Source organism: Mobula birostris, chromosome 9 (genome assembly GCF_030028105.1).
Source record: "Mobula birostris isolate sMobBir1 chromosome 9, sMobBir1.hap1, whole genome shotgun sequence".
NCBI lineage: Eukaryota > Metazoa > Chordata > Chondrichthyes > Myliobatiformes > Myliobatidae > Mobula > Mobula birostris.
In genome coordinates, this window is record NC_092378.1 from 100,392,855 (window position 1) to 100,416,521 (window position 23,667).

At 41.5% G+C, this 23,667-nt stretch overlaps 1 protein-coding gene across 6 annotated transcripts in view; it reads right to left on the bottom strand.

The window, feature by feature from the left end:
- Positions 1-294: 294 nt before the first annotated feature.
- The window catches only part of ern2 (endoplasmic reticulum to nucleus signaling 2), a 92,959-nt gene continuing 69,586 nt past the window's right edge, over positions 295-23,667 (bottom strand). For 4 of the 6 annotated variants that reach the window (XM_072268456.1, XM_072268458.1, XM_072268460.1 and 1 more), the window contains 5 exons: positions 7,492-7,639; positions 5,079-5,206; positions 2,261-2,384; positions 2,103-2,170; positions 295-1,713 (listed from right to left, as the gene is read on the bottom strand). In XM_072268456.1, coding sequence (XP_072124557.1) covers positions 1,501-1,713; positions 2,103-2,170; positions 2,261-2,384; positions 5,079-5,206; positions 7,492-7,639 — 681 coding nt within the window. In that variant the 3' untranslated portion in view covers positions 295-1,500. Of the gene's footprint in view, positions 1,714-2,102; positions 2,171-2,260; positions 2,385-5,078; positions 5,207-7,491; positions 7,640-19,381; positions 21,924-22,555; positions 22,698-23,667 lie in introns of those variants that run through there. The other 2 variants (XR_011887231.1, XM_072268461.1) reach the window with 2 other exon arrangements.

The following is a 23,667-nucleotide window of genomic DNA, read 5'->3' on the forward strand; positions in this document are numbered from 1 at the left end:
TCTACTTTTATGGGAAATCTTAAAGGCTGGAAATAAAATAGTCTTACAAGTTAATGTTTAATTGTAGCAAATAGATTAACTAGACTGAAGGTGATGCATGCTTGGTTTAATACTGGGTTAAAGGATGTAACTGCAAATAAACTTTGGTATTTATGGTACGACTACAAAATCAAGGAGAGAAAATCACAACTATTCCTGTTCTTCTCCCCCTTCCCTTCCTTTTTTTTTAAGGAAATGCACTACCCCAGAAATGCTGTTGGAGAATAGTCACAAATAGCTCAAGTTGTCAGAAAACATATTAAATAAACATTTTATTCAGTTTGGAAACAATCATAGCCTTGTCCAATACTGCACAGCAGAAAAGTCTTTATAAACCACTATCTCTTATTGTATCTATTCCTTAAAGTTACAGTAACCAATTTTTCACCCATTCCCAAATCTTTGGCAGTTTGATTTTCATTGTAAAAATATTAAGATTATCCTATCTCTAACACCATGCAGCATATCACAAATCAAACGCATCAGGCCTGTTCCAAGAGTAAAGTAATCAAGTTCTGGCTACCACCTGACTTTGAGCACAAGAATGCCCCCTCCAATTTATGCAGCATTAATTTCAAATCCACAACATAATTCAGGGTGAGCCATAAAAATATCTTCCAGAAAACTAGGCTGCAATTGGTCAGTTACAACCCAAATGCTTGGTTCCATTATCTGATTGGTGAAGAGCTCAGCCCTGTGGTTTCCATTTCTGCTCCTGCTTGCTATTCACTGACTCCTTTTTCAAAGTAACTCAGCTATTAACAGTTGCATAAGAAGGAAATTAAAGCATTGCAAAAGGATATCGGTGATCAGTACACATTAACCTTGTAAGGAAGAAAACTAATCTGGATATAAAAATACATTTTTAAAGGTTGTATTTAACCTAAAATACATAATCCAAATAAAAATTATTTTGTCATGTACAAGGTCATTTTACACTAATACTATACAGTAAACATTAGCCAGTGTTATAACTATTACTTGTGGCATCAGTCAGTGGTGTTGGTATGGCACAAACTTCATCTGTAGAACGGAACATTTTCCATTTTTCACCTATTCAGTTTCCTGTGTTTATGGCTCCAGCACACAGTTCACTCTTCTGTAAAGCAACTCTCTAGCTTTGGTCTGATGATTAGAAGATGGAATAGTGCTACAGACTGGCTCTTCCTTCCGTGTTGTTCTGCTCCACCTCCTTGCTGGACAGTCCACTTGACAATCTTATGATCACATTCACAATTTTTATCCCATCTAATCTTCCTGATAAATTGTTTTCAGTGTAGAGTTAGTGAGACAATCCATTGGTGGACGGTTTATGATTGTGAACAGGTCATCAGACCTCTTTGTTCTCCAAAAATATCATCTTGCTCGCTCTATTCTATGTGAAGCACTTCAGCCTGAAGAACACGTCCTTCAGCTCCACGTATTACCACAAGCATACTTGTGCTGACTGAAGCTTGCTTCCTATGTTTCCAGTTTGGCACATTTGATATTCAAGTCTCCAACTTCCTGATGATAATACAAGTGAAAGAGCCTTTCATGGCTGCATACCTGCATTGCTTCATACGTATGCAGCAGCAGCTTTGGGAATCTGGATGTGAAGTACTGCACAAACTGGTCTGGTATCTCTCCCAGTGTCTCTTGTACCTCCAGTGGTAGTTCGTGGTAGTGATGTTTCTGTGGAGTCATATTTATTACAAAAACAATTTTCAAATTTTTTTTTGTGAATCATGACTGCACTATGGAATGCTTTAGAAGTTCCCATTAATATTAAGGTACACAAGCATCAAGTAGGCAGAGCAAAGACCCCTCAACTTAGGTGTCTCCAAATGCTCATAAACACTGCATTTGAGGATTTATTCTCTTGTGCTTATGTCTCCATTACAAGCCATTCATTTTTGGACTGCTCTCAGGATTTTCTTCTATCTCATTGCAATTCTTCCCAACTTCTAAAGCTTTAAATCTACCCATGTCATCTTCTCTAACGCTTTCACATACCCCAATAACTTTGGATTATAGATGCATGAGGTCTTGATGAGGGTAACAATGGACAACTTGTTCCTTACCTTATTTCTCATGGCTCGGAGAAGATCACGCACAGAGTTTCCTTTGTATGTCCGAAATTTTCTCAAGTCTTGGGAAGGAGAAAAGAAATCACTAGGACCTTTCTACATTTAGTACATTAATAATATTAAACATTGTCCACAATCTTGCAGTTCTTCACCTGTCTGTAAGGGAATGGAGATATGCATCCTCCAGTTTGTTCTTACCACTGTTCTTCCACCGGACTCCAACCTACAAATGATTTGCCCTTCCAATGGTTCCTTTTCTATCCGATCACTCACATCCTAATACAATAAAACAGCATTTTAGTATCTACATTATCGAAAAGTTATCTTACACATTTCAGGAGTGTTTCAGGCTGTGGCTAGAGAAATTTCAGCATAGTATAAGCACTAAATATGAAACCATGAACTCATGATGCAGTCAGACCTCATCAGCAGGGTACTGGGAATGTTTGCTGATGATTGCACAAAGTTTAATTCTGTTCTATTTGTAACTCCTTGATAAATGAAACAATTTATTTATTCATGCAGCAAGACTTGACAACATTCGGACATGACTGAAAAGTGGCAAGTAATATTTGCATCACAGAAGTGAAAGGAATTGACCATCTCCAGCAACTCAATGACATTACCTTTGCTGAAGCCTAACCTCTGAACAGAAACTCAATTGGATCGAGCAAGGCAAGAGGCTGGGAATCCTGCAGCAAGTAACTTGCCTTTTGATCTCTAATGTATACTGCCACTCTAAACAAGGCATATGTAAGCAACATAATGGAATTCTGTAAGACCTAGGAACAGAATCAGGCTGTTTGGCCCATTGAGTCTGCTCCTCCATTCCATCATGGCTGATCTGTTATCCCCCTTAACCCCATTCTCCTGCCTTTCCCCATAACCTTTGACACACTGACTAATCAAGAACCTATCAACCTCTGCTTTAAATATACCCAATAACTCTGCCTCCACAGATGTGGCAATGAACTCCACAGATTTACCACCCTCTGGCTAAAGATATTCCTCCTCTTCTCTGTTCTAAACAGACATTCCTCTATTCTGAAGCTATGCCCTCTAGTCTAGACTCCCCAGTTATAGGAAACATCTTCTCCACATTCATTGTATCTACGCCTTTCAATATTCGATGTTTCTTCTAAACTCAAGTGAGTACAGGCCCAGAACCATAAATGGTCCTCGTACTTTCTCCTTTAAGACCATAAGACAAAGGAGCAGAAGTCGGCCATTCGGCCTATCGAGTCTGCTCCGCCATTTTATCATGAGCTGATCCATTCTCCCATTTAGTCCCACTCCCCCGCCTCCTCATCATAACCTTTGATGCCCTGGCTACTCAGATACTTATCAATCTCTGTCTTAAATACACCCAATGACTTGGCCTCCACTGCTGCCTGTGGCAACAAATTCCATAGATTCACCACCCTCTGGCTAAAAAAATTTCTTTGCATCTCTGACTGAATGGGCGCCCTTCAATCCTTAAGTCATGCCCTCTCATTCTAGACTCCCCCATCATGGGGAACAACTTTGCCACATCCACTCTGTCCATGCCTTTCAACATTCGAAATATTTCTATGAGGTCCCCCCTCATTCTTCTAAACTTCAAGGAATACAGTCCAAGAGCAGACAAACGTTCCTCATATGTTAACCCTCTCACTCCCGGAATCATTCTAGTGAATTTTCTCTGTACCCTCTCCAACGTCAGCACATCCTTTCTTAAATAAGGAGACCAAAACTGCCCACAGTACTCAAGTGAGGCCTTAACAGTGCCTTATAGAGCCTCAACATTACATCCCTGCTCCTATACTCAATTCCTCTAGAAATGAATGCCAACATTGCATTCGCCTTCTTCACCACTGACTCAACCTGGAGCTACCGACTCTCAAGAGTTAATTCCTGGATCATTCTCGTGAACCTCCTCTGGACCGCTCACAACACTCCAAGTACAGTCTGACCAATGCCTAACATTACATCCCTGCTTTTATATTCTAGTCCTCTTGAAATGACTGTTAACATTGCATTTGCTTTCCTTACCACCATCTCAACCAGTAAGTTAACCTTGAGGGAATCCTGCACAAGGACTTCCAAGTCCCTTGCACCTCTGATTTTTGAACTTTCTCCCAGTTTAGAAAATAGTCTACACCTTTAATTATTCTACCTAAGTACATGACTATATACTTCCCTACACTATATTTATCTGCCACTTCTTTGCCCATTCTTCTAATTTGTTGGAAGTCCTGCAGACTCCCTGCTTCATTAACACTACCTGCTCTTCTACCTATCTTCATCTCATCCACAAACTTGGCCACAAAGCTATTACTTCCACCATCCAAATCATTAACATACAACGTGAAAAGAAGTGGTCCCAACACTGACCCCTGCAGAACACCACTTGTCTCCGAGAGCCAACCAGGAAAGGCCTACTTTATTCCCCTCTTTACTTCCTGCCTGTTGGCCAATCTTCCATCCATGCCCATACCTTTCCTGTAATACCCTGGGTTCATATCTTTTTAAATCGCCTCATGTGGGGCACGTTGTCAAAAGCCTTCTGAAAATCCAAGTAGCAACATCCACTGACTCCCTTTTCAGTCTGGATGAGAACAGTGCTACTGACTCTCATGAAGCTCAACACCATTCAGCACTTCTCATTCATTCTGTTCACCACTGAACGATGCACTGATCAATAATATGAGTGCCATCCCCAACTCCCTTCCTTTGCAGCTACACTCAGTTAGAACAAATTATCCATGGCTAATCCTGAAGCCAAACAGCAGGCTCTGCTTGAGGGAAGTGTTCCTAAATATCCTTTTTATTAAAAGTAAAAGATGATGAGCTGATCTGCTGGTTTTGATCTATTATGCTACTATGCAATAACGTGCCTAGGCAATGTACGAAATGTAGAAAATAAACTTTATTTTCACCTTCCATATGCACCACATTGATCTGGCTGATTTTTCCCTGAGTGAAATTTACCTGAAAGAACTGAAGCTGCTTTTCTTTAGTCCAGAAAAAGGGGTGTTTCAGAACACACTGAGTAGAGGGTCGTTGCTGTGGATTGTCACTGATCATTTGTTCGATTAGGTGTTTACCCACAATATTCTCTGAAAGAAAGTTAGAACAATATAACTCCTTCATTTTAAACTAATTTTAGCTATTGGACTATGAGAGCACCATTGAAAAACCTAATCTTCTTACCCTGATTTGTATAAGCACATTCTAATAGAAGATGGTGAACAGTTAAGGGAGACACCTACAGTGAGAGCAGGTGCCTCAGGTTAATGGATACCCCCTTTGAAATAAAATAATTGAGGTTTAATCTGATGCCCTGCTGGCTCGGAATTACAAGTCCCAGTTGACTCATCAGATTACTGGATAGTTTAAACATAATCTCTGCAATAATTTTTATTTTTGCATTGTAAAAGCTCACAGCACACTTTCTTATGATCACTTGGTTGCAACGCATCAAACGAAGTGTGCTGAGGATTCACACTTTCACAAACACACCAGAGTTTGCGAGAGGGAGTAGGAAGTTTGATGTGAATATATTTGGGGATTAAGTATCAAAGACTGTCACTTAAGGCATTTCTGAACGTATAAGGATCACATAAATATTGTATCACAGAAACAGACTATTTATTGAGTTCATGCTAGGTCTCAGTAAGACCAACCCAACTGGTTGTTTTCCCCAGACCTTTCTTTGTAGCCTTGTGATTTTCCACTGAGTTCCCCTTTAAAAGCAATGATTACTCCTACTGTCTACTCATTGTTGAATACCCCGTTCTTGTTCTTTTGCCAATCAACTTAAATCTGTGTCGAATGGAAAGAGTTTCTCTTTATTCACTCTCAATGATCACCCCACAATCTTGTTTGTTCTACCACAATAATCCCATTCTATTTATTCTCTTCTACATCCTTTCTAGACCTTTACAGATCCGTTTAGTGCAGTGACCAGAATTGGATGCACCATTCCACCTTTGTTCCTGTTTATACTTCCTAGCAGGATCCCCAGACCAAAGTTAACAAACTGTTTGGCCTGTAGTTGCTGAGTTTATCATTGGATCTTTTATAATTAGTGCTGCAACACTGGCAATGATCTAATCTTCAGAACTGGAACATTATGTCCATGATAGGATACATCTCATCTACCTTAATCACACCTGCCTTTTCAGTATCTCCTTCATATAAATTTTAGCCTATCCAGTATTTTAATCTTTCCCTATTTTATTGTAACTTTGGCAGTAACTTGTAAAGACAGATATGAAGCATTAATTTAGGACCAATGCCACGTGTTCATGCCTCGCTATGCATATATTTTTGATCTCTCATTGACTCCATTCTCCTTGTAATACTTGTACATTATTTACCTATCTTGTTTTAGCTTCATCTTAATCTCTGTTCCCTTTTATTCCTGGGGAACTCCAGTTCTGATTGCTCTACTTTCCAGTCTAGTGGCATATACCTAGGCTATACCTAAATTGTCTCCAAAGGATTTCCACTGATTGATTACAGTTTAATTTACCAGTCTTAATTTCAACTTACAATGGTCAAATCCATTTTAACTCTCTGAAATTATAGTTGTTCCAGGTCTTCTACATTAATGTCATTTACCAAAGTTAATCTATATTTTATGGTACCAGGGTCACTTGACCTTAAACGTTATCCCACTGACAGCTGCTTCACACAATCCACTTCATTCTGCAGAAACAAATTCAGCCATACTTCCTTCTTCACTGGGCTGGAAATGTATTGAAAGAGAAAGTCCTGCTAAGCACACATAAGAAATTCTTTCTCCTCTGCCCATTTTTTGTTACTTTAATCCATATTAGATTAGTGAAGCCCCTCATTATTACTCCCCTATAACTCCGTAATTTCTCTGCAAATTTGCTCCTCTATATTCTTCACATTAGTGGTATTAATTAGAATAAAATTAGAGACATCGATATTTGGCATTTTTACATTGCAACAGATGCCATCTCAGCGTTGTTCAATTAGAAGGTGATTAAAACCACAGGACTATTTGTGTAGTTATGAAGGTTCCTACAATATTAACAACTCTGCGCAGCAGTTTCATTCTAAGAACAAATAAGCGTTCCTACAGTTGCTTCACCGTCTTACAACTATATTACAAACCTATCTGGATAGCGTTGAAACAATACTTTTAGTGACTGCAGTTAGGCTCCTGGCAAGATTCTACAGATTTTTCATTGGGTCTGTTGTTGGCAGTAACTCAGAGAAATAGCTAATTAACTAATAACAGATCCAAAAGTGTATAGCTCTGTTGCTTTTGGCAGTCTGGCCAGAACCTACTATTTTGTGCTGACAATGGCTGGGTGTAAATTCCAGGCTATAATTATCAAAACTTAAAAACAAAAATTCATTTTTTTACCATGTATCTCTTGTTCAAAATGTTCTAATGTGTACCGCCCTAATGAGATATTACTCTGTCGCCTGAACGATTCTCCAAATGGATGTTTTCCTTCAGAAACAACGTAGTAAAAGACACAGCCAGCTGAGAAAATGTCGATTGCATACGTCTGTTGGGAAAAATAGCAGCATCATACATCAATACATAATGAACAAACAGCCCATCTTAATTACATTGATTCCTCTTATTGTAAAGTAATTATTCTGCTTGTACCACCTCCATCAAACATCACTGATAAACTCTGCATGTCCACTTTCAGTCACTGAAACCCATTCTTGTCATTAGCCCTGCTCATTTCTCAAATCTCTCAGCCTTGCTTAATTGTCCTTAATCCTATGTCTGTTGTATGCCCTTATCCTGAATCCTAATGTCAGTGTGCTCAAAGTTTAAAGTTCAGAGTAAATTTATTATCAAAGTACATATATGTCACCCTAATATTTGTTTTCTTGCAGGCATATACAATAACTTCAAGAAACGGGATAGAATCAATGAAAGACCACATCTAACAGGAGGGACAAAAATGCAATGTACAAAAGACACCAAACTGCAAACACAAAAGAAAAAAAACTAAGAACAATAATAATAAACATATAAACAATAAACATCGAGAACATGAGATGAAGAGTCCTTGAAAGTGAGTCCATAGATTGTGGAAACAGTTCAGTGAAGGGGCAAGTGAAGTTAACCCCTCTGATACAAGAGCCTGATGGTTGAAGGGTAATAACTGTGTCCTTGCCCGGAACTCTGATGTCTGTTGTGTGACCTTATCCTGAATCCTGACGCCTGCTGTGTGTCCTTATCCTGAATCCTGATGTCTGCTGTGTGTCCCTGTCCTGAATCCTGACGTCTGTTGTTGTTCCTGTCCTGTATTCTGATAATAACATAAGAACATAAGAAATAGGAGTATGGGGAGGCCATCTGGCCTGTTAAGCCTGCTCCACCGTTCAATAAGATCATGGTTGATCTGACCATGGGCTCATCTCCACCTACCTGTGTTTTCCCTATAACCCTTACGTATTTTCCTTACGATGCAAAAATCTATCCAACCTTGTCTTAAATATATTTACTAAGGTAGCCTCCATTGCTTCATTGGGCAGAGAATTCCACAGATTCACCACTCTTTGGGAAAAGCAGTTTCTCCTCATCTCCATCCTAAATTTATTCCCTCCCCCCTGAATCTTGAGGCTATGTCCCCTAAGTTCTAGTCTCACCTACCAGTGGAAGCAACTTTCCTATCCCTTTCATAATTTTATATGTTTCTATAAGATCTCTTCTCATCCTATTGAATCCAGCAAGTACAGTCCCAGGCAACTCAATCTCTCCTCATAGCCTAGCCCCCTCATCTCTGGAATCAACCTCGTGAACCTCCTCTGCACCGCCTCCAAAGCCAGTGGTACAACCTTCCTCAAGTAAGGAGACCAGAACTGCACGCAGTACTCTGGATGTGGCCTCACCAGTACCCTGTACAGTTGCAGCATCACCTTCCTGTTCTTAAATTCAATCCCTCTAGCATTGAAGGCCAACATTCCATTTGCCTTCCTGATAGCCTGCTGCACCTGCAAACCAACCATTTGCGATTTATGCACAAGCACTCCCAAGTCCTTTCACACAGCTGCATTCTGCAATCCTTTATCTGATCAGATTAAATAATAATCTGATTTTCCATTTTGCCTCCCAAAGTGGATAACCTCACATTTACCAACATTGTACTCTATCTTGCCTCCCAGGTGCCAGGGTCTGGATGTTTCTGATTGCATCCATGATATCTTGAAGAGGGAGGGAGAACAGCCAGAAGTCGTGGCACACACCAACGACATATGTAGGAAAAAGGTGGAGGTCCTGAAAACAGATTATAGTGAGTTAGGAAGGAAGTTGAAAAGCAGGACCTCAAAGGTAGTAATCTCTGGATTACTGCCTGTGCCACGAAACAGTGAGTATAGGAACAGAATGAGGTAGAGGATAAATGTGTGGCTGAGGGATTGGAGCAGGGGGCAGGGATTCAGATTTCTGGATCATTGGGACCTCTTTTGGGGCAGGTGTGACCTGTACAAAAAGGACGGGTTGTACTTGATTCCCAGGGGGATCAGTATCCCGGTGGGGAGGTTTGCTAAGGCTGGTGGGGAGAGTTTAAACTAGAATTGCTGGGGGTTGGGGACCGAACTGATGTGACGGAGGAAAAGGAGGTTGGCTTACAAATAGGGAAGATTTGGAGACGGTGCGAAAGGGATGATAGGCAGGTGATAGAGAAGGGATGTGCTCAGACCGATGGTTTGAGATGTGTATATTTTAATGCGAGGAGTATTATGAACAAAGCGGAGGAGCTTAGAGCGTGGATTAGCACTTGGAGCTATGATGTTGTGGCCAGAAACAGAGACTTGGATGGTGCAGGGGCAGGAATGGCTACTTCAAGTTCCAGGCTTTAGATGTTTCAGAAAGGACAGAGAGGGAGGCAAAAGAGGTGGGGGTGTGGCACTGTTGATCAGAGATAGTGAAACGAATGCAGAAAAGGAGTAAGTCATGGAGGGGTTGTCTACAGAGTTTCTGTGGGTGGAAGTTAGGAATAGGAAGCGATCAATAACTCTACTGGGTGTTTTTTATAGACCACCCAATAGTAACAGGGACATCGAGGAGCAGATAGGGAGACAGATTCTGCAAAGTTGTAATAGTAACAGGGTTGTTGTGGTGGGAGATTTTAATTTCCCAAATATTGATTGGCATCTCCCTAGAGTGAGGGGTTTAGATGGGTTGGAGTTTGTTAGATGCGTTCAGGCTGTTTCTTGACACAATACGTACAAACCCCATTTCCAGAAAAGTTGGGATATTTTCCAAAATGCAATAAAAACAAAAATCGGTGATATCACAAGATCACAAGACAAAGGAGCAGAAGTAGGCCATTCAGCCTATGGAGTCTGCTCCGCAGCTCCCCCATGAGTTAAACCATTCACCCATCTAGTTCCAATTTTCGGCTTTTTCCCCATATCCCTTGATACCCTTACTAATTAGATACCTGTCATTCTCCTCCTTAAACACCCTCAATGATCGGGCCTCCACAGCTGTATGTGGCAACGAATTCCACAAATCCACGACCCTCTGGCTAAAAAAATTTCTCCTCATCTCTGTTTTAACTGTGTATCCTCTAATTCTAAGACTATGGCCTCTTGTCCTGGACTCACCCACCAAGGGAAACAACCTTCCCACATCTACTCTGTCCAACCCTTTCAACATTCGAAATGCTTCTATGAGATCCCCTTTCATTCTTCTATACTCTAATGAATACAATCCAAGAGCCGACAAACACTCCTCATATGTTAGCCCCTGCATTCCAGGAATCATCCTTGTAAATCTTCCCTGAACTCTCTCCAACATCAGTATATCCTTTCTAAGATAGGGGGCCCAAAACTGCACACAGTATTCCAAATGCGGTCTCACTAATGCCCCATAGAGCCTCATCAACACCTCCTTACTCTTATACACTATTCCTCTTGAAACGAATGCCAACATAGCATTTGCTTTCCTTACCGCCGATCCAACTTGGTGGTTAACCTTTAGGGTATCCTGCACGAGGACCCCCAAGTCCCTTTGCACTTCCGATTTCTGAATTTTCTCCCCATCTAAATAATAATCTGCCCGATTATTTCTTCTTCCGAAATGTACAACCGTACATTTGTCTACGTTGTATCTCATCTGCCATTTCTTTGCCCACTCTCCTAAACTGCAACCTTTCCGTTTCTTCAACATTTCCTGCTCCTCCACCTATCTTGGTGTCATCCGCAAACTTAGCCACAAAATCATTTAATCCAAAATCGAAATCATCGATATACATCGTAAAAAGAAGTGGCCCCAACACCGACTCCTGCGGAACACCACTAGTAACCGGCAACCAATCAGAATAGGATCCCTTTATTCCCACCATTTGCTTTCTGCCTATCAGCCAATGCTCCACCCATTCCAATATCTTTCCTGTAATTCCATGGGCTCTCATCTTATTAAGCAGCCTCATATGCGGCACCTTATGGAAGGCCTTTTGAAAATCCAAATACACAACATCCACAGCCTCTCCCTTGTCAATCTTATTCGAGATTACCTCAAAAAACTCCAATAGGTTCGTAAGGCAGGATCTTCCTTTCATGAAACCATGCTGGCTTCTGCCTATCTTGTCATGCACCTCGAGGTATTTCATAACCTCGTCCTTGAGGATTGACTCCAATATCTTTCCAACTACCGATGTCAGACTAATAGGTCTGTAATTTTCCTTTTGCTGCCTCCTTCCTTTCTTAAATAGCAGAACTACATTTGTGACCTTCCAGTCCTCCGGAATCATGCCAGAGTCTATTGATTCCTGGAAGATCATTTCCAATGCTTCCACAATCTCGAAAGCCACCTCCTTCAGAACCCTTGGGTGCACTTCATCCGGACCGGGAGACTTATCTATTCTTAGTCCACCTAGCTTCCCAAGCACTTTCTCTCCAGTAATCTTGACTGTACCTAATTCTATTCCCTGATACCTCTGGCTATCAGGTATATTGCTCATGTCTTCCACTGTGAAGACTGATGCAAAATACTCATTCAGTCCCTCCGCCATCTCTTTGTTATCCATTATAATTTCTCCAGCATCATTTTCAATCGGTCCCGTATCTACCCTTGTCACTCTTTTACTCTTTATATATTTAAAAAAACTCTTAGTATCCTTTTTTATGTTAATCGCCAACTTCCTTTCATAATTCCTCTTTTCTTTCCTAATGACTTTCTTAGTTTCCTTCTGTAAGTTTTTAAAAGTCTTCCAGTCCTCATTTTTCCCACTAATTTTTGCTTCCTCGTACGCCGTTTCTTTTGCTTTTATTTTTGCCTTAACCTCTCTCGTTAGCCACATTTGTGCCATTTTTCCATTCATGATTTTCTTTTTTCTTGGAATATATTTTTCCTGCATTTTCCTTATTCCTTGTAGGAATTTCATCCAATTCTGCTCTGCCGTCCCTCCATTTAGTTTACTTTTCCAATCGACTTGGGCCAGTTCCTCTCTCATACCACTGTAATTTCCCATTCCACTGAAATATCGATACACCTGATACCAGCTTCTCCTTTTCAAATTTGAAACCGAACTCAATCATATTATGATCACTACTTCCAAGAGGTTCCTTTACCTCCAGCTCCCTAATTGCCTCAGGTTCGTTACACAGCACCCAATCCAAAACAGCCGGTCCCCTGGTGGGCTTCTGGACAAGCTGCTCCAAAAAGCCATCCTGTAGGCATTCTACAAACTCCCTCTCCTGAGATCCATTACCTTCCTGACTTTCCCAATCCACTTTCATATTAAAATCCCCCATAATTATCTTGACATTTTCCTTCTGACACGCTTTTTCTATTTCCAGCTGCAACTTGTAGTCCACATCCCGGCTGCTGTTTGGAGGCCTGTATATAACTGCTATTAATACAGCCTCCAAACAGCAGCCGGGATGTGGACTATATGTTAATTCACGTGAACCTTTATTTAACTGACAAAAATACAAAGAAAAGATTTTCAATAGTTTTACTGACCAACTTAATTGTATTTTGTAAATATACACAAATTTAGAATTTGATGGCTGCAACACACTCACAAAAGTTGGGACAGAGTTAAAATAAGATTGAAAAGTGCATAGAATATTCAAGTAACACTGGTTTGGAAGACTCCACATTAAGCAGGCTAATTGGTAGCAGGTGAGGTATCATGACTGGGTATAAAAGTAGCGTCCATCAAAGGCCCAGTCTTTGCAAGCAAGGATGGGTCGGGGCTCACCCCTTTGTGCCAAAATTCGTGACAGAGTTGTTAGTCAGTTCAAAAGGAACATTTCTCAACGCAAGATTGCAGAGAATTTAGGTCTTTCAACATCTACAGTACATAATATTGTGAAACGATTCAGGGAATTCAGAGACATCTCAGTGCGTAAAGGGCAAGGTCGGAAACCACTGTTGAATGCGCGTGATCTTCGAGCCCTCAGGCAGCACTGCCTAAGAAACCGTCACGCTACTGTGACAATCATAGCCACCTGGGCTCGGGAGTACTTCGGAAAACCGTTGTCACTCAACACAGTCCGTCGCTGCATCCAGAAATGCAACTTGAAACTGTTTTACGCAAGGAGGAAGCCATACATCAACTCTATTCAGAAACGCCGGCGAGTTGTCTGGGCCTGAGCTCATCTCAGATGGACCGAAAGACTGTGGAACTGTGTGCTATGGTCAGATGAGTCCACATTTCAGCTAGTTTTCGGAAAAAACGGGCATTGAGTTCTCCGTGAAAAAGATGAAAACAACCATCCAGATTGTTATCAGCGAAAGGTGCAAAAGCCAGCATCTGTGATGGTATGGGGGTGCATCAGTGCCCACGGCATGGGTGAGTTGCATGTATGTGAAGGTACCATTGACTCTGAGGCATATATTAGGATTTTAGAGAGACATATGTTGCCATCAAGGCGACGTCTCTTCCCGGGACGTCCATGCTTATTTCGGCAGGACAATGCCAGACCACATTCTGCATGGGCTACAACAGCGTGTCTTTGTAGACACCGAGTGCGTGTGCTTGAATGGCCTGCTGCCAGTCCAGATCTATCTCCTATTGAAAAAGTATGACGCATCATGAAGAGGAGAATCAGACAATGGAGACCACGGACTTTTGAGCAGCTGAAGTCTTATATCAAGCAAGAATGGACAAAATTTCCAATTGCAAATCTACTACAATTAGTATCCTCAGTTCCAAAATGATTAAAAAGTGTTATTAAAAGGAAAGGTGATGTAACACAATGGTCAACATGCCTCTGTCCCAACTTTTGTTGAGTGTGTTGCAGCCATTAAATTCTAAATTTTTGTATATTTACAAAATACAATTAAGTTGGTCAGTAAATCTATTGAAAATCTTTTCTTTGTACTTTTGTCAGTTAAATAAAGGTTCACGTGAATTAACATGTCACAGATTTTTGTTTTTATTGCATTTTGGAAAATATCCCAACTTTTCTGGAAATGGGGTTTGTAGATAAGCTTACAAGAGGAGAGGCTGTACTTGATCTAGTATTGGGAAATGAACCTGGTCAGGTGTCAGGTCTCTCAGTGGGAGAGCATTATGGAGATAGTGATCACAATTCTATCTCTTTTACCATAGCACTAGAGAGGGATAGGAACAGACAAGTTAGGGAAACGTTTAATTGGAGTTAGGGGAAATATGAGGCTATCAGGCAGGAGCTTGGAAGCACAAATTGGAAACAGATGTTCTCAGGGAAACGTACGGAAGAAATGTGGCAAATGTTCAGGGGATATTTGAGTGGGGTTCTGCATAGGTACATTCCAATGAGACAGGGAAAGGATGGTAGGGTATAGGAACCATGATGTACAAAGGCAGTTGTAAATCTAGTCAAGAAGAAAAGAAATGCATATGAAAGGTTCAAAACACTAGGCAATGATAGGAATCTAGAAGATTATAAGGCTAGCAGGAAGGAGTTTAAGAATGAAATTAGGAGAGCCAGAAGGGGCCATGAGAAGGCCTTGGCAGACAGGATTAAGGAAAACCCCAAGGCATTCTACAAGTATGTGAACAGCAAGAGGATAAGATGTGAGAGAATAGGACCAATTAAGTGTGACAGTGGAAAAGTGTGTATGGAACCGGAGGAGGTAGCGGAGGTACTTAATGAATACTTTGCTTCAGTATTCACTATGGAAAAGGACCTTGGTGATTGTAGGGATGACTTGCAGGGGACTGAAAAGCTTGAGCATATAGACATTAAGAAAGAGGATGTGCTGGAGCTTTCAGAAAGCATCAAGTTGGATAATTCACCGGGACTGAATGAGATATACCCCAGGCGACTGTGGGAAGTGAGGGAGGAGATTGCTGAGCCTCTGGCGATATCTTTGCATCATCAATGAGGATGGGAGGGTTGTGGATGTTGTTCCCTTTTCCAAGAAAGGGTGTACAGATAGCCCAGGAAATTACAGGCCAGTGAGCCTTACTTCAGTGGTTGGTAAGTTGATGGAGAAGATCCTGAGAGGCAGGATTTATGAACATTTGGAGAGGCATAATATTATTAGGAATAGTCACCATGGCTTTGTCAAAGGCAGGTCATGCCTTATGACAGTGGTCCCCAACCACCAGGCCGCGGACCGCTACCGGACCGTAAAGCATGTGCTACCGGGCTGCGAGGAAACGATATGATTTGGCGATATGAAAGGATATGAGTCAGCTGCACCTTTCCTCATTCCCTGTCACGCACTGTTGAACTTGAACATAGGGTTGCCAACTGTCCCGTATTAGCTAGGACATCCCGTATATTGGGCTAAATTGGTTTGTCCCATACGGGACCGCCCTTGTCCCGAATTCCCCCCGCTAAGGTACAGCATTCCTATGAAACTGTTCGTAAGCCAAAATGGCGTAAACCGAAGAAGTAATTACCATTAATTTATATGGGAAAAATTTTTGAGCGTTTCCAGACCCAAAAAATAACCTACCAAATCATACCAAATAACACATAAAACCTAAAATAACACTAAGATATAGTAAAAACAGGAATGATATGATAAATACACAGCCTATATAAAGTAGAAATAATGTATGTACAGTGTAGTTTCACTTAACAGAATCGGGAAGATTAAACCAAAACCGATGGTAGAAAAAAATCAGCTCGTACACGTATGCGCACACAGGTGCCCGCGCAAGGCTTCATGGTCATGGTAGTCTTTTTCGGGGTAAACACAAGTGTCCCGTATTTGACTGCTACTTTTGTCCCTTATTTGGGAGTGAAAAAGTTGGCAACCCTACTCGAACACCTCCCCCCCCCCCCCCCCGCGGTTGGCGGGTCCGCAAGAATATTGTCAATACTAAACAGATCCGCAGTGCAAAAAAGGTTGGGGACCCCTGCCTTACGAGCCTGACTGAATTTTTGAGGATGTGACAAAACACATTGATGAAGGTAGAGCCGTAGATGTAGATGTAGTGCATATGGCTTTTAGCAAGGCATTTGATCAGGTACCCCATGCAAGGCTTATTGAGAAAGTAAGGAGGCATAGGATCCAAAGGACGTTGCTTTGTGGATCCAGAAATGGCTTGCCCATAGAAGGCAACAGTGGTTGTAAATGGGTCATATTCTACATGGAGGTCGGTGACCAGTGGTGTGCCTCAGGGATCTGTTCTGGGATCCCTACTCTTTGTGATTTTTATAAATGACCTGGATGAGGAAGTGGAGGATGGGTTAGTAAATTTGCTGATGACACAAAAGTTGGGGGTGTTGTGGATAGTGTGGAGGGCTGTCAGAAGTTACAGCGGGACATTGATAGGATGCAAAACTGGGCTGAGAAGTGGCAGATGGAGTTCAACCTAGATCAGTGTGAGGTGGTTCATTTTGGTAGGTCAAATATGATGGCAGAATACTGCATTAAAGGTAAGACTCTTGGCAGTGTGGAGGATCAGAGAGATCTTGGAGTCCAAGTCCATAGGACACTCAAAGGTGCTACGCAGGTTGATTCTGGTCGCCTCACTACAGGAAGGACATGGAAACCATAGAATGGGTGCAGAGGAGATTTACAAGGATGTTGCCTGGATTGGGGAGCATGCCTTATGAGAATAGGTTGAGTGAACTCCTTTTCTCCTTGGAGCGACGGAGGATGAGAGGTGACCTGATACAGGTGTAGAAGATGATGAGAGGCATTGACCATGTGGATGGTCGGAGGGTTTTCCCAGGGCTGAAATGGCTTGCACGAGAGGGCACGGTTTTAAGGTGCTTCAAAGTAGGTACAGAGGAGATATCAGGGATAAGTTTTTTATGCATGGAATGGGCTGCCGGCGGCGGCAATGGAGGCAGAAATGATAGGGTCTTTTAAGAGACTCCTGGATCGGTACATGGAGCTTAGAAAAATAGAGGGCTATGAGTAAGCCTAGGTAGTTCTAAGGTAAGGACATGTTCGGAACAGCTTTGTGGGCTGAAGGGCCTGTACTGTGCTGTAGATTTTCTATGTTTCTATCTGCCAGACCCTTGCCCGCTCACTTACCTTATCTATATCTCTCTGCAGACTCTCCATATCCTTTGCACAATTTGCTTTTCCACTCAATTTAGTGTCATCAGCAAACTTAGATACACTACACTCCGTCCCCTCTTCTGGTTTGTTAATGAATATCGTGAACATTTGCCGGCTCAGCACCAACCCCTGCGGCACACCGCTCACCACTGATTGACAACTAGGGTAACACCCATGTATCCCAACTCTCTGCTTTCTATGGTTAACCAATCCTCTATCCATGCTAATACATCACCCCAACTCTATGCATCCTTATCTTATGGATAAGTCTTTAATGTGGCACCTATCGAACACTTTCTGGAAATCCCAGTAAATAATGTCCATCTGTTCCCCTCTGTCCACTGCGCTTGTTATACCCTCAAAGAACTCCAGTATGTTTGTCAAACAGGACCTGCCTTTGCTGAATCCATGCTGCATTTGCTTGATGGATCCATTTCTTTCCAGATGCCTCTCTATTTCTTCTTTAATGATAGCTTCAAGCATTTTCCCAACTGCAGGTGTTAAATTAACTGGCCTATAGTTACCTGCCTTTTGCCTACATCCTTTTTTGAACAGTGGCGTGACATTCACCTTCTTCCGATCCATTGGGACCTGCCCAGAGTCCAGAGAATTTTGGTAAATTATCACCAAAGCTTCACCTATAACCTCTGCCATTTCTTTCAGTACCCTGGGATGCATTCCATCAGGACCAGGGGACTTGTCTATCTTTAGGTCCACAAGTTTGCTCAGCACTACGTCTTTATTGATAGCTATTGTATCAAGGTCCTCACCTCCCATCGCATCCACAACATCTCTCTTTGGCATGTTAGATGTGTTTTCCACCAGGTAATCCGACACAAAATAGTCGTTCAAAGCCTCTGCCATTTCCTCATTACCCAATATCAATTCCCCCTTCTCTTCCTCTAAGATGTCTATGTTCAGTTTAGCCATGCTTTTCTGCTTTATATAATTATAAAAACTTTTACTATCTATTTTTATATTTTGTGCCGGTTTATTTTCATAATTTATCTTCCCTTTCTCTATTGCTCGATTAATGTTTTTTTGTTGCTTTTTAAAGTTTCCCCACTACTCTTGGTGTCTTTGTACACATGAGCTTTTATCTTGTTGCCTTCCTTTATTATGCATGCATTACTAAATGACAATAAAAGGGGATTGTGTGTCCTCATGATCATAATAATTTCCTTAGTTATCCAAGGCTGGCTCTCCCCACCCTTACTGTCCTTACTTTTAACTGGAATTTACTTTTATTGAGCACCGTGAAAAATCTCTTTGAAAGTCTTCCACTTTTCATCAACGGTCCCACCATATAGCCTGTGTTCCCAGTCTACCCTATCCAACTCGTCCTTCATTCCGTTGTAGTCACCCTTGTTTGAGCATAATACACTGGTTTTAGATCGAACTATTGCACCCTCCATTTGTATGAAAAACTCAATCATACTGTGATCATTCTTTTCAAGAGGATCCCTAAGTACAAGATTGCTCATTTTACTTGTCTCGTTGGCACAGGACAAGATCCAGGATTGTATGTTCCCTTGCAGGTTCAGTAACATGCTGTTCAAGAAAGTTTTCATGGATGCATTCTATGAAGTCCTCCTTAAGACTTGATTCACCCAATCTACAGTTGAAGTCAGAAGTTTACATACACCTTAGCCAAATACATTTAAACTCAGTTTTTCACAATTCCTGACATTTAATCCTAGAAAACATTCTCTGTCTTAGGTCAGTTAGGATCACTATTTTAAGAATGTGAAATGTCAGAATAAAAGTAGAGAGAATGATTTATTTCAGCTTTTATTTCTTTCATCACTTTCCCAGTGGGTCAGAAGTTTACATACACTTTGTTACTATTTGGTAATCACTGTCGGGATGGTGGTCTTTGGCTTGCAAGCCTCACCCTTTTTCCTCCAAACATAACGAAAGTCATTATGGCCAAACAGTTCAATTTTTGTTTCATCAGACTGGAGGACATTTCTCCAAAAAGTAAGATCTTTGTCCCCGTGTTCACTTGCAAACTGTAGTCTGGCTTTTTTATGGCGGTTTTGGAGCAGTGGCTTCTTCCTTGCTGAGCAGCTTTTCAGGTTATGTCGATATAGGACTGGTTTTACTGTGGATATAGATACTTGTCCCCCTGTTTCGTCCAGCATCTTCACAAGGTCCTTTGCTGCTGTTCTGGAATTGATTTGCACTTTTCGTGCCAAACTACATTCATCTCTAGGAGACAGAATGCGTCTCCTTCCTGAGCGGTATGACGGCTGCGTGGTCCCATGGTGTTTATACTTGCGTACTATTGTTTGTACAGATGAACATGGTACCTTCAGGTGTTTGGAAATTGCTCCCAAGGATGAACCAGATTTGACATCATTTTCTGACCTCAATCCGATAGAAGATTTGTGGGCAGAACTGAAAAAGTGTGTGCGAGCAAGGAGGCCTACAAACCTGACTCAGTTACACCAGTTCTGTCTGGAGGAATAGAACAAAATTCCAGCAACTTACTGTGAGAAGCTTGTGGAAGGCAACCCAAAACGTTTGACCCAAGTTAAACAATTTAAAGGCAATGCTACCAAATACTAACAAAGTGTATGTAAACTCCTGACCCACTGGGAAAGTGATGAAAGAAATAAAAGCTGAAATAAATCATTCTCTCTACTATTATTCTGACATTTCACTTTCTTAAAATAGTGATCCTAAATGACCTAAGACAGGGAATGTTTTCTAGGATTAAATGTCAGGAATTGTGAAAAACTGAGTTTAAATGTATTTGGCTAAGGTGTATGTAAGCTTCTGACTTCAAGTGTATGTGCAAGTTAAATGTAAGTCCATGATCCCTGCTGCTCTATTCTTACATGCCTCAGATATTTCTGTCTATTGCCTGTAATGTTATTATTCGGTGGCCAATAGACAACTCCTACCAGTGATTTTTTTCCCTTTGCTATTCCTAATCTCTACCCAGATAGATTCAACATTCTGCTGCTTAGATCTTATATCGTCTCTACTGCCCTGATCTCATTTTTAATTAAGAGCATTACCCTACCTCCCTTGGATATTTAATTCCCAATCCTCTCCACCCTGCAACCGCGTTTCTGTATTGGTCACTAAAGCATACCCCTTTGTACTGATTTGTGTCATGTTCACTGACCTTGTTACGAATACTATGGACATTCAGATATAGAGCCCTTACACTCATTGTGCCTTTAAAACCTAGTAATATTTGTCCCTTATGCACTTCACTTTTCTGCACTCCATCCTTACTTTTCTCTTTTACTTTATCCAAAATTCTCCAATCTGTTGAACCTACCCCCCCTGCTATTTAGTTTAAAGCCCTGTCCAGAACACTAGTTATACGATTCGCCAGGATCCAGTTCCCATCACAGTTCAGGTGGAACCCATCCCAATAGAACAGTTCCCTCCTTCCAATCTGCTGTGTATCCTTATACTGAATTGGGATGTCTGTTATGTGTCCTTGTCCTGAATCCCGACGTCTGTTGTGTGTCCTTATCCTGAATCCCGATGTCTGATGTGCGTCCTTGTCCTGAATCCTGATGTCTGATGTGCGTCCTTGTCCTGAATCCCGACGTCTGTTGTGTGTCCTTGTCCTGAATCCCGACGTCTGTTGTGGGTCCTTGTCCTGAATCCCGACGTCTGTTGTGTCCTTGTCCTGAATCCCGATGTCTGATGTGCGTCCTTGTCCTGAATCCTGACGTCTGATGTGTGTCCTTGTCCTGAAGTCTGTTGTGCGTCCTTGTCCTGAAGTCTGTTGTGCGTCCTTGTCCTGAATCCTGAAGTCTGTTGTGCGTCCTTGTCCTGAATCCTGACGTCTGATGTGTGTCCTTGTCCTGAATCCTGATGTCTGATGTGTGTCCTTGTCCTGAATCCTGATGTCTATTTTGCGTCCTTGTCCTTGTGCACACTTAGGCTACTTGCAAGGACAAGTGCCTGGAAGGTCATTAGTGAGAAGGGACAAATGGACAAAGGAATCATGGAGGGAGCAATCCCTGTGGAGAGCGGTGGGGGGGGGGGGGTGGGGGTTGGAGGCAAAGATATGTTTAGTGGTAGGATCCCTGTGGAGATGGCAGAAGGTGCGGAGGATAACATGTTGATGGTTGTCGGGTAATAACTGTTCCTGAACCTGGTGGTGTGGGGCATTAAGCTTCTGTACCTCCTGTTCGATGGTAGAAGTGAAAAGAAGGCATGGCCTGGATAGTAGGTGTCTTTGATGAATGATGCTGCTTTCTTGATATATATCTGAGAGTAGTAACTCCTCTTTGTCCCAGTCTTAAACAGCCAAGCCCTTTAGCTGAGGCTAGGTGCCCAGATTCTAGATGCAAAATGCAAATCGAAGCATCCTCACACCATCTACCCTGCTGTAAAGAAAGTTAAATTTAATCCCTCATTGTATATGCTAAAAAACAATAGAAGTTTGTAAGACAAAATGGTGTTAGCCTTGAAGTGGGAATGTTTTGAGAAAATAAAAGGAGTGCAAATCTATAACCTTAAGAGTAGATAATGATGAATATATGTTTGTCTAAGGAAGGTGAGGTCATGTGCAGGTGCATTATCATTAGCAAGGGAAAGTACTAGTGTAAGGGATTTTGAAGGGTATGAAAAGGGGCAATTTGTTTGTGCAAGCTGGATATCTTCTCTTAGGCTTGGTCGTGACTAGTGCTAAGAAATGGAAATAGAGACAAGGAGAGAGGTAGAGGGAGAAGGGGAGGGGAAGGAGAGAGAGAAACTGTAAAAGTTTGTCAGACTTGTGGCTTTGTGGAGATCAGCTCACTAAATGATGTTACGTATTATTTTGTTTTCTGTACTATTACTACTTCATTAATCATTTGTTTTTCTTTCTGTATTGTATGCTTTATGTAATTCTAGTAAAGCAATTTCTTGTGACCGTTAACAGCATACAGCATAATAACCTTTGTTTACAAATACATTTTCAAATACCCCTTTCTGAATTAAAAAACACTGGATGAATTTTAAACGATTTTCGTTAAACCTGTCAAGTCCTGTCAGAATCCTTCAATGGCATCGCCCCTCATTCTTCTCAAGTACTGGCCTATTCTTCTCCATCTTGCTTCAAAGTGCAAATCTCTCATCCCAGGAACCAATCAGATGATTTTTTGTTTTTGACAAATCACCTTCAAGGCAAGGAAATCATTATCTAAGGAATCCAAAACAGTACTCCTGTACAGTGGTGAGAAGACTGACTGACTTTCGTATATCATCTGCTTTGTAAGAAAGACAGATATTCCATTTGCCTTCTTAATGATCTGTAGTACTTTTTATTAATTTTCTATATTTCTAGTGCAAGTACATCCAGATCCCTTTGAACATTTAATAGATTTAAATCATTTAAGAGATTAATTTATTGGAAGTAGTTCAGAGGAGGTTTATTAAATTAATGCCTGAAATGGGTGGGTTGTCACATGAGGAAAGTTTGGACAGACTAGATTTGTAACTACTGGAGTACAGTAATGAGACAGGAACTTGATGGACTCTCCACGTTTCTATTCTTCTTACCAAAATGTATAAACCTCACACTTCCCATTATTAAACACTATACACTCCTGTACCTAATAAAGTGGCCACTGAGTGTATGTTTGCAGTCTTTTGCTGCTGTAGCCCATCCACTTCGACATGTTGTATGATCAGTGATGCTCTTCTGCACATCACTATGGTAACGCTGAGCTACTACCATCTTTCTGGCAGCTTGAACCAGTTTGGACATTCTCTTCTGACTTCTCTCATTCACAAGACATTTTTGCCCACAGAACTGCCGCTCACTGGAAGATTTTTTTCTCACCATTCTTTGTAAATTCTGAAGACTGTTCTGCATGCAAAGCTCAGGAAAACAGCAGTTTCTGAGATACTCAAACCACCCCATCTGGCACTAACAATCTTTCCATAGTCAAAGTCACTTAGTCACAAAGAACACTGAGGCTGTCTACAAGAAGGGTCAGAGCTGTCTCTACTTCCTGAGGAGACTGAGGTCCTTTAACAGCTGCCAGACGATGCTGAGGATGTTCTACGAGTCTGTGGTGACCAGTGCTATCATGTTTGCTGTTGTGTGCTGGGGCAGCAGGCTGAGGGTAGCAGACACCAACAGAA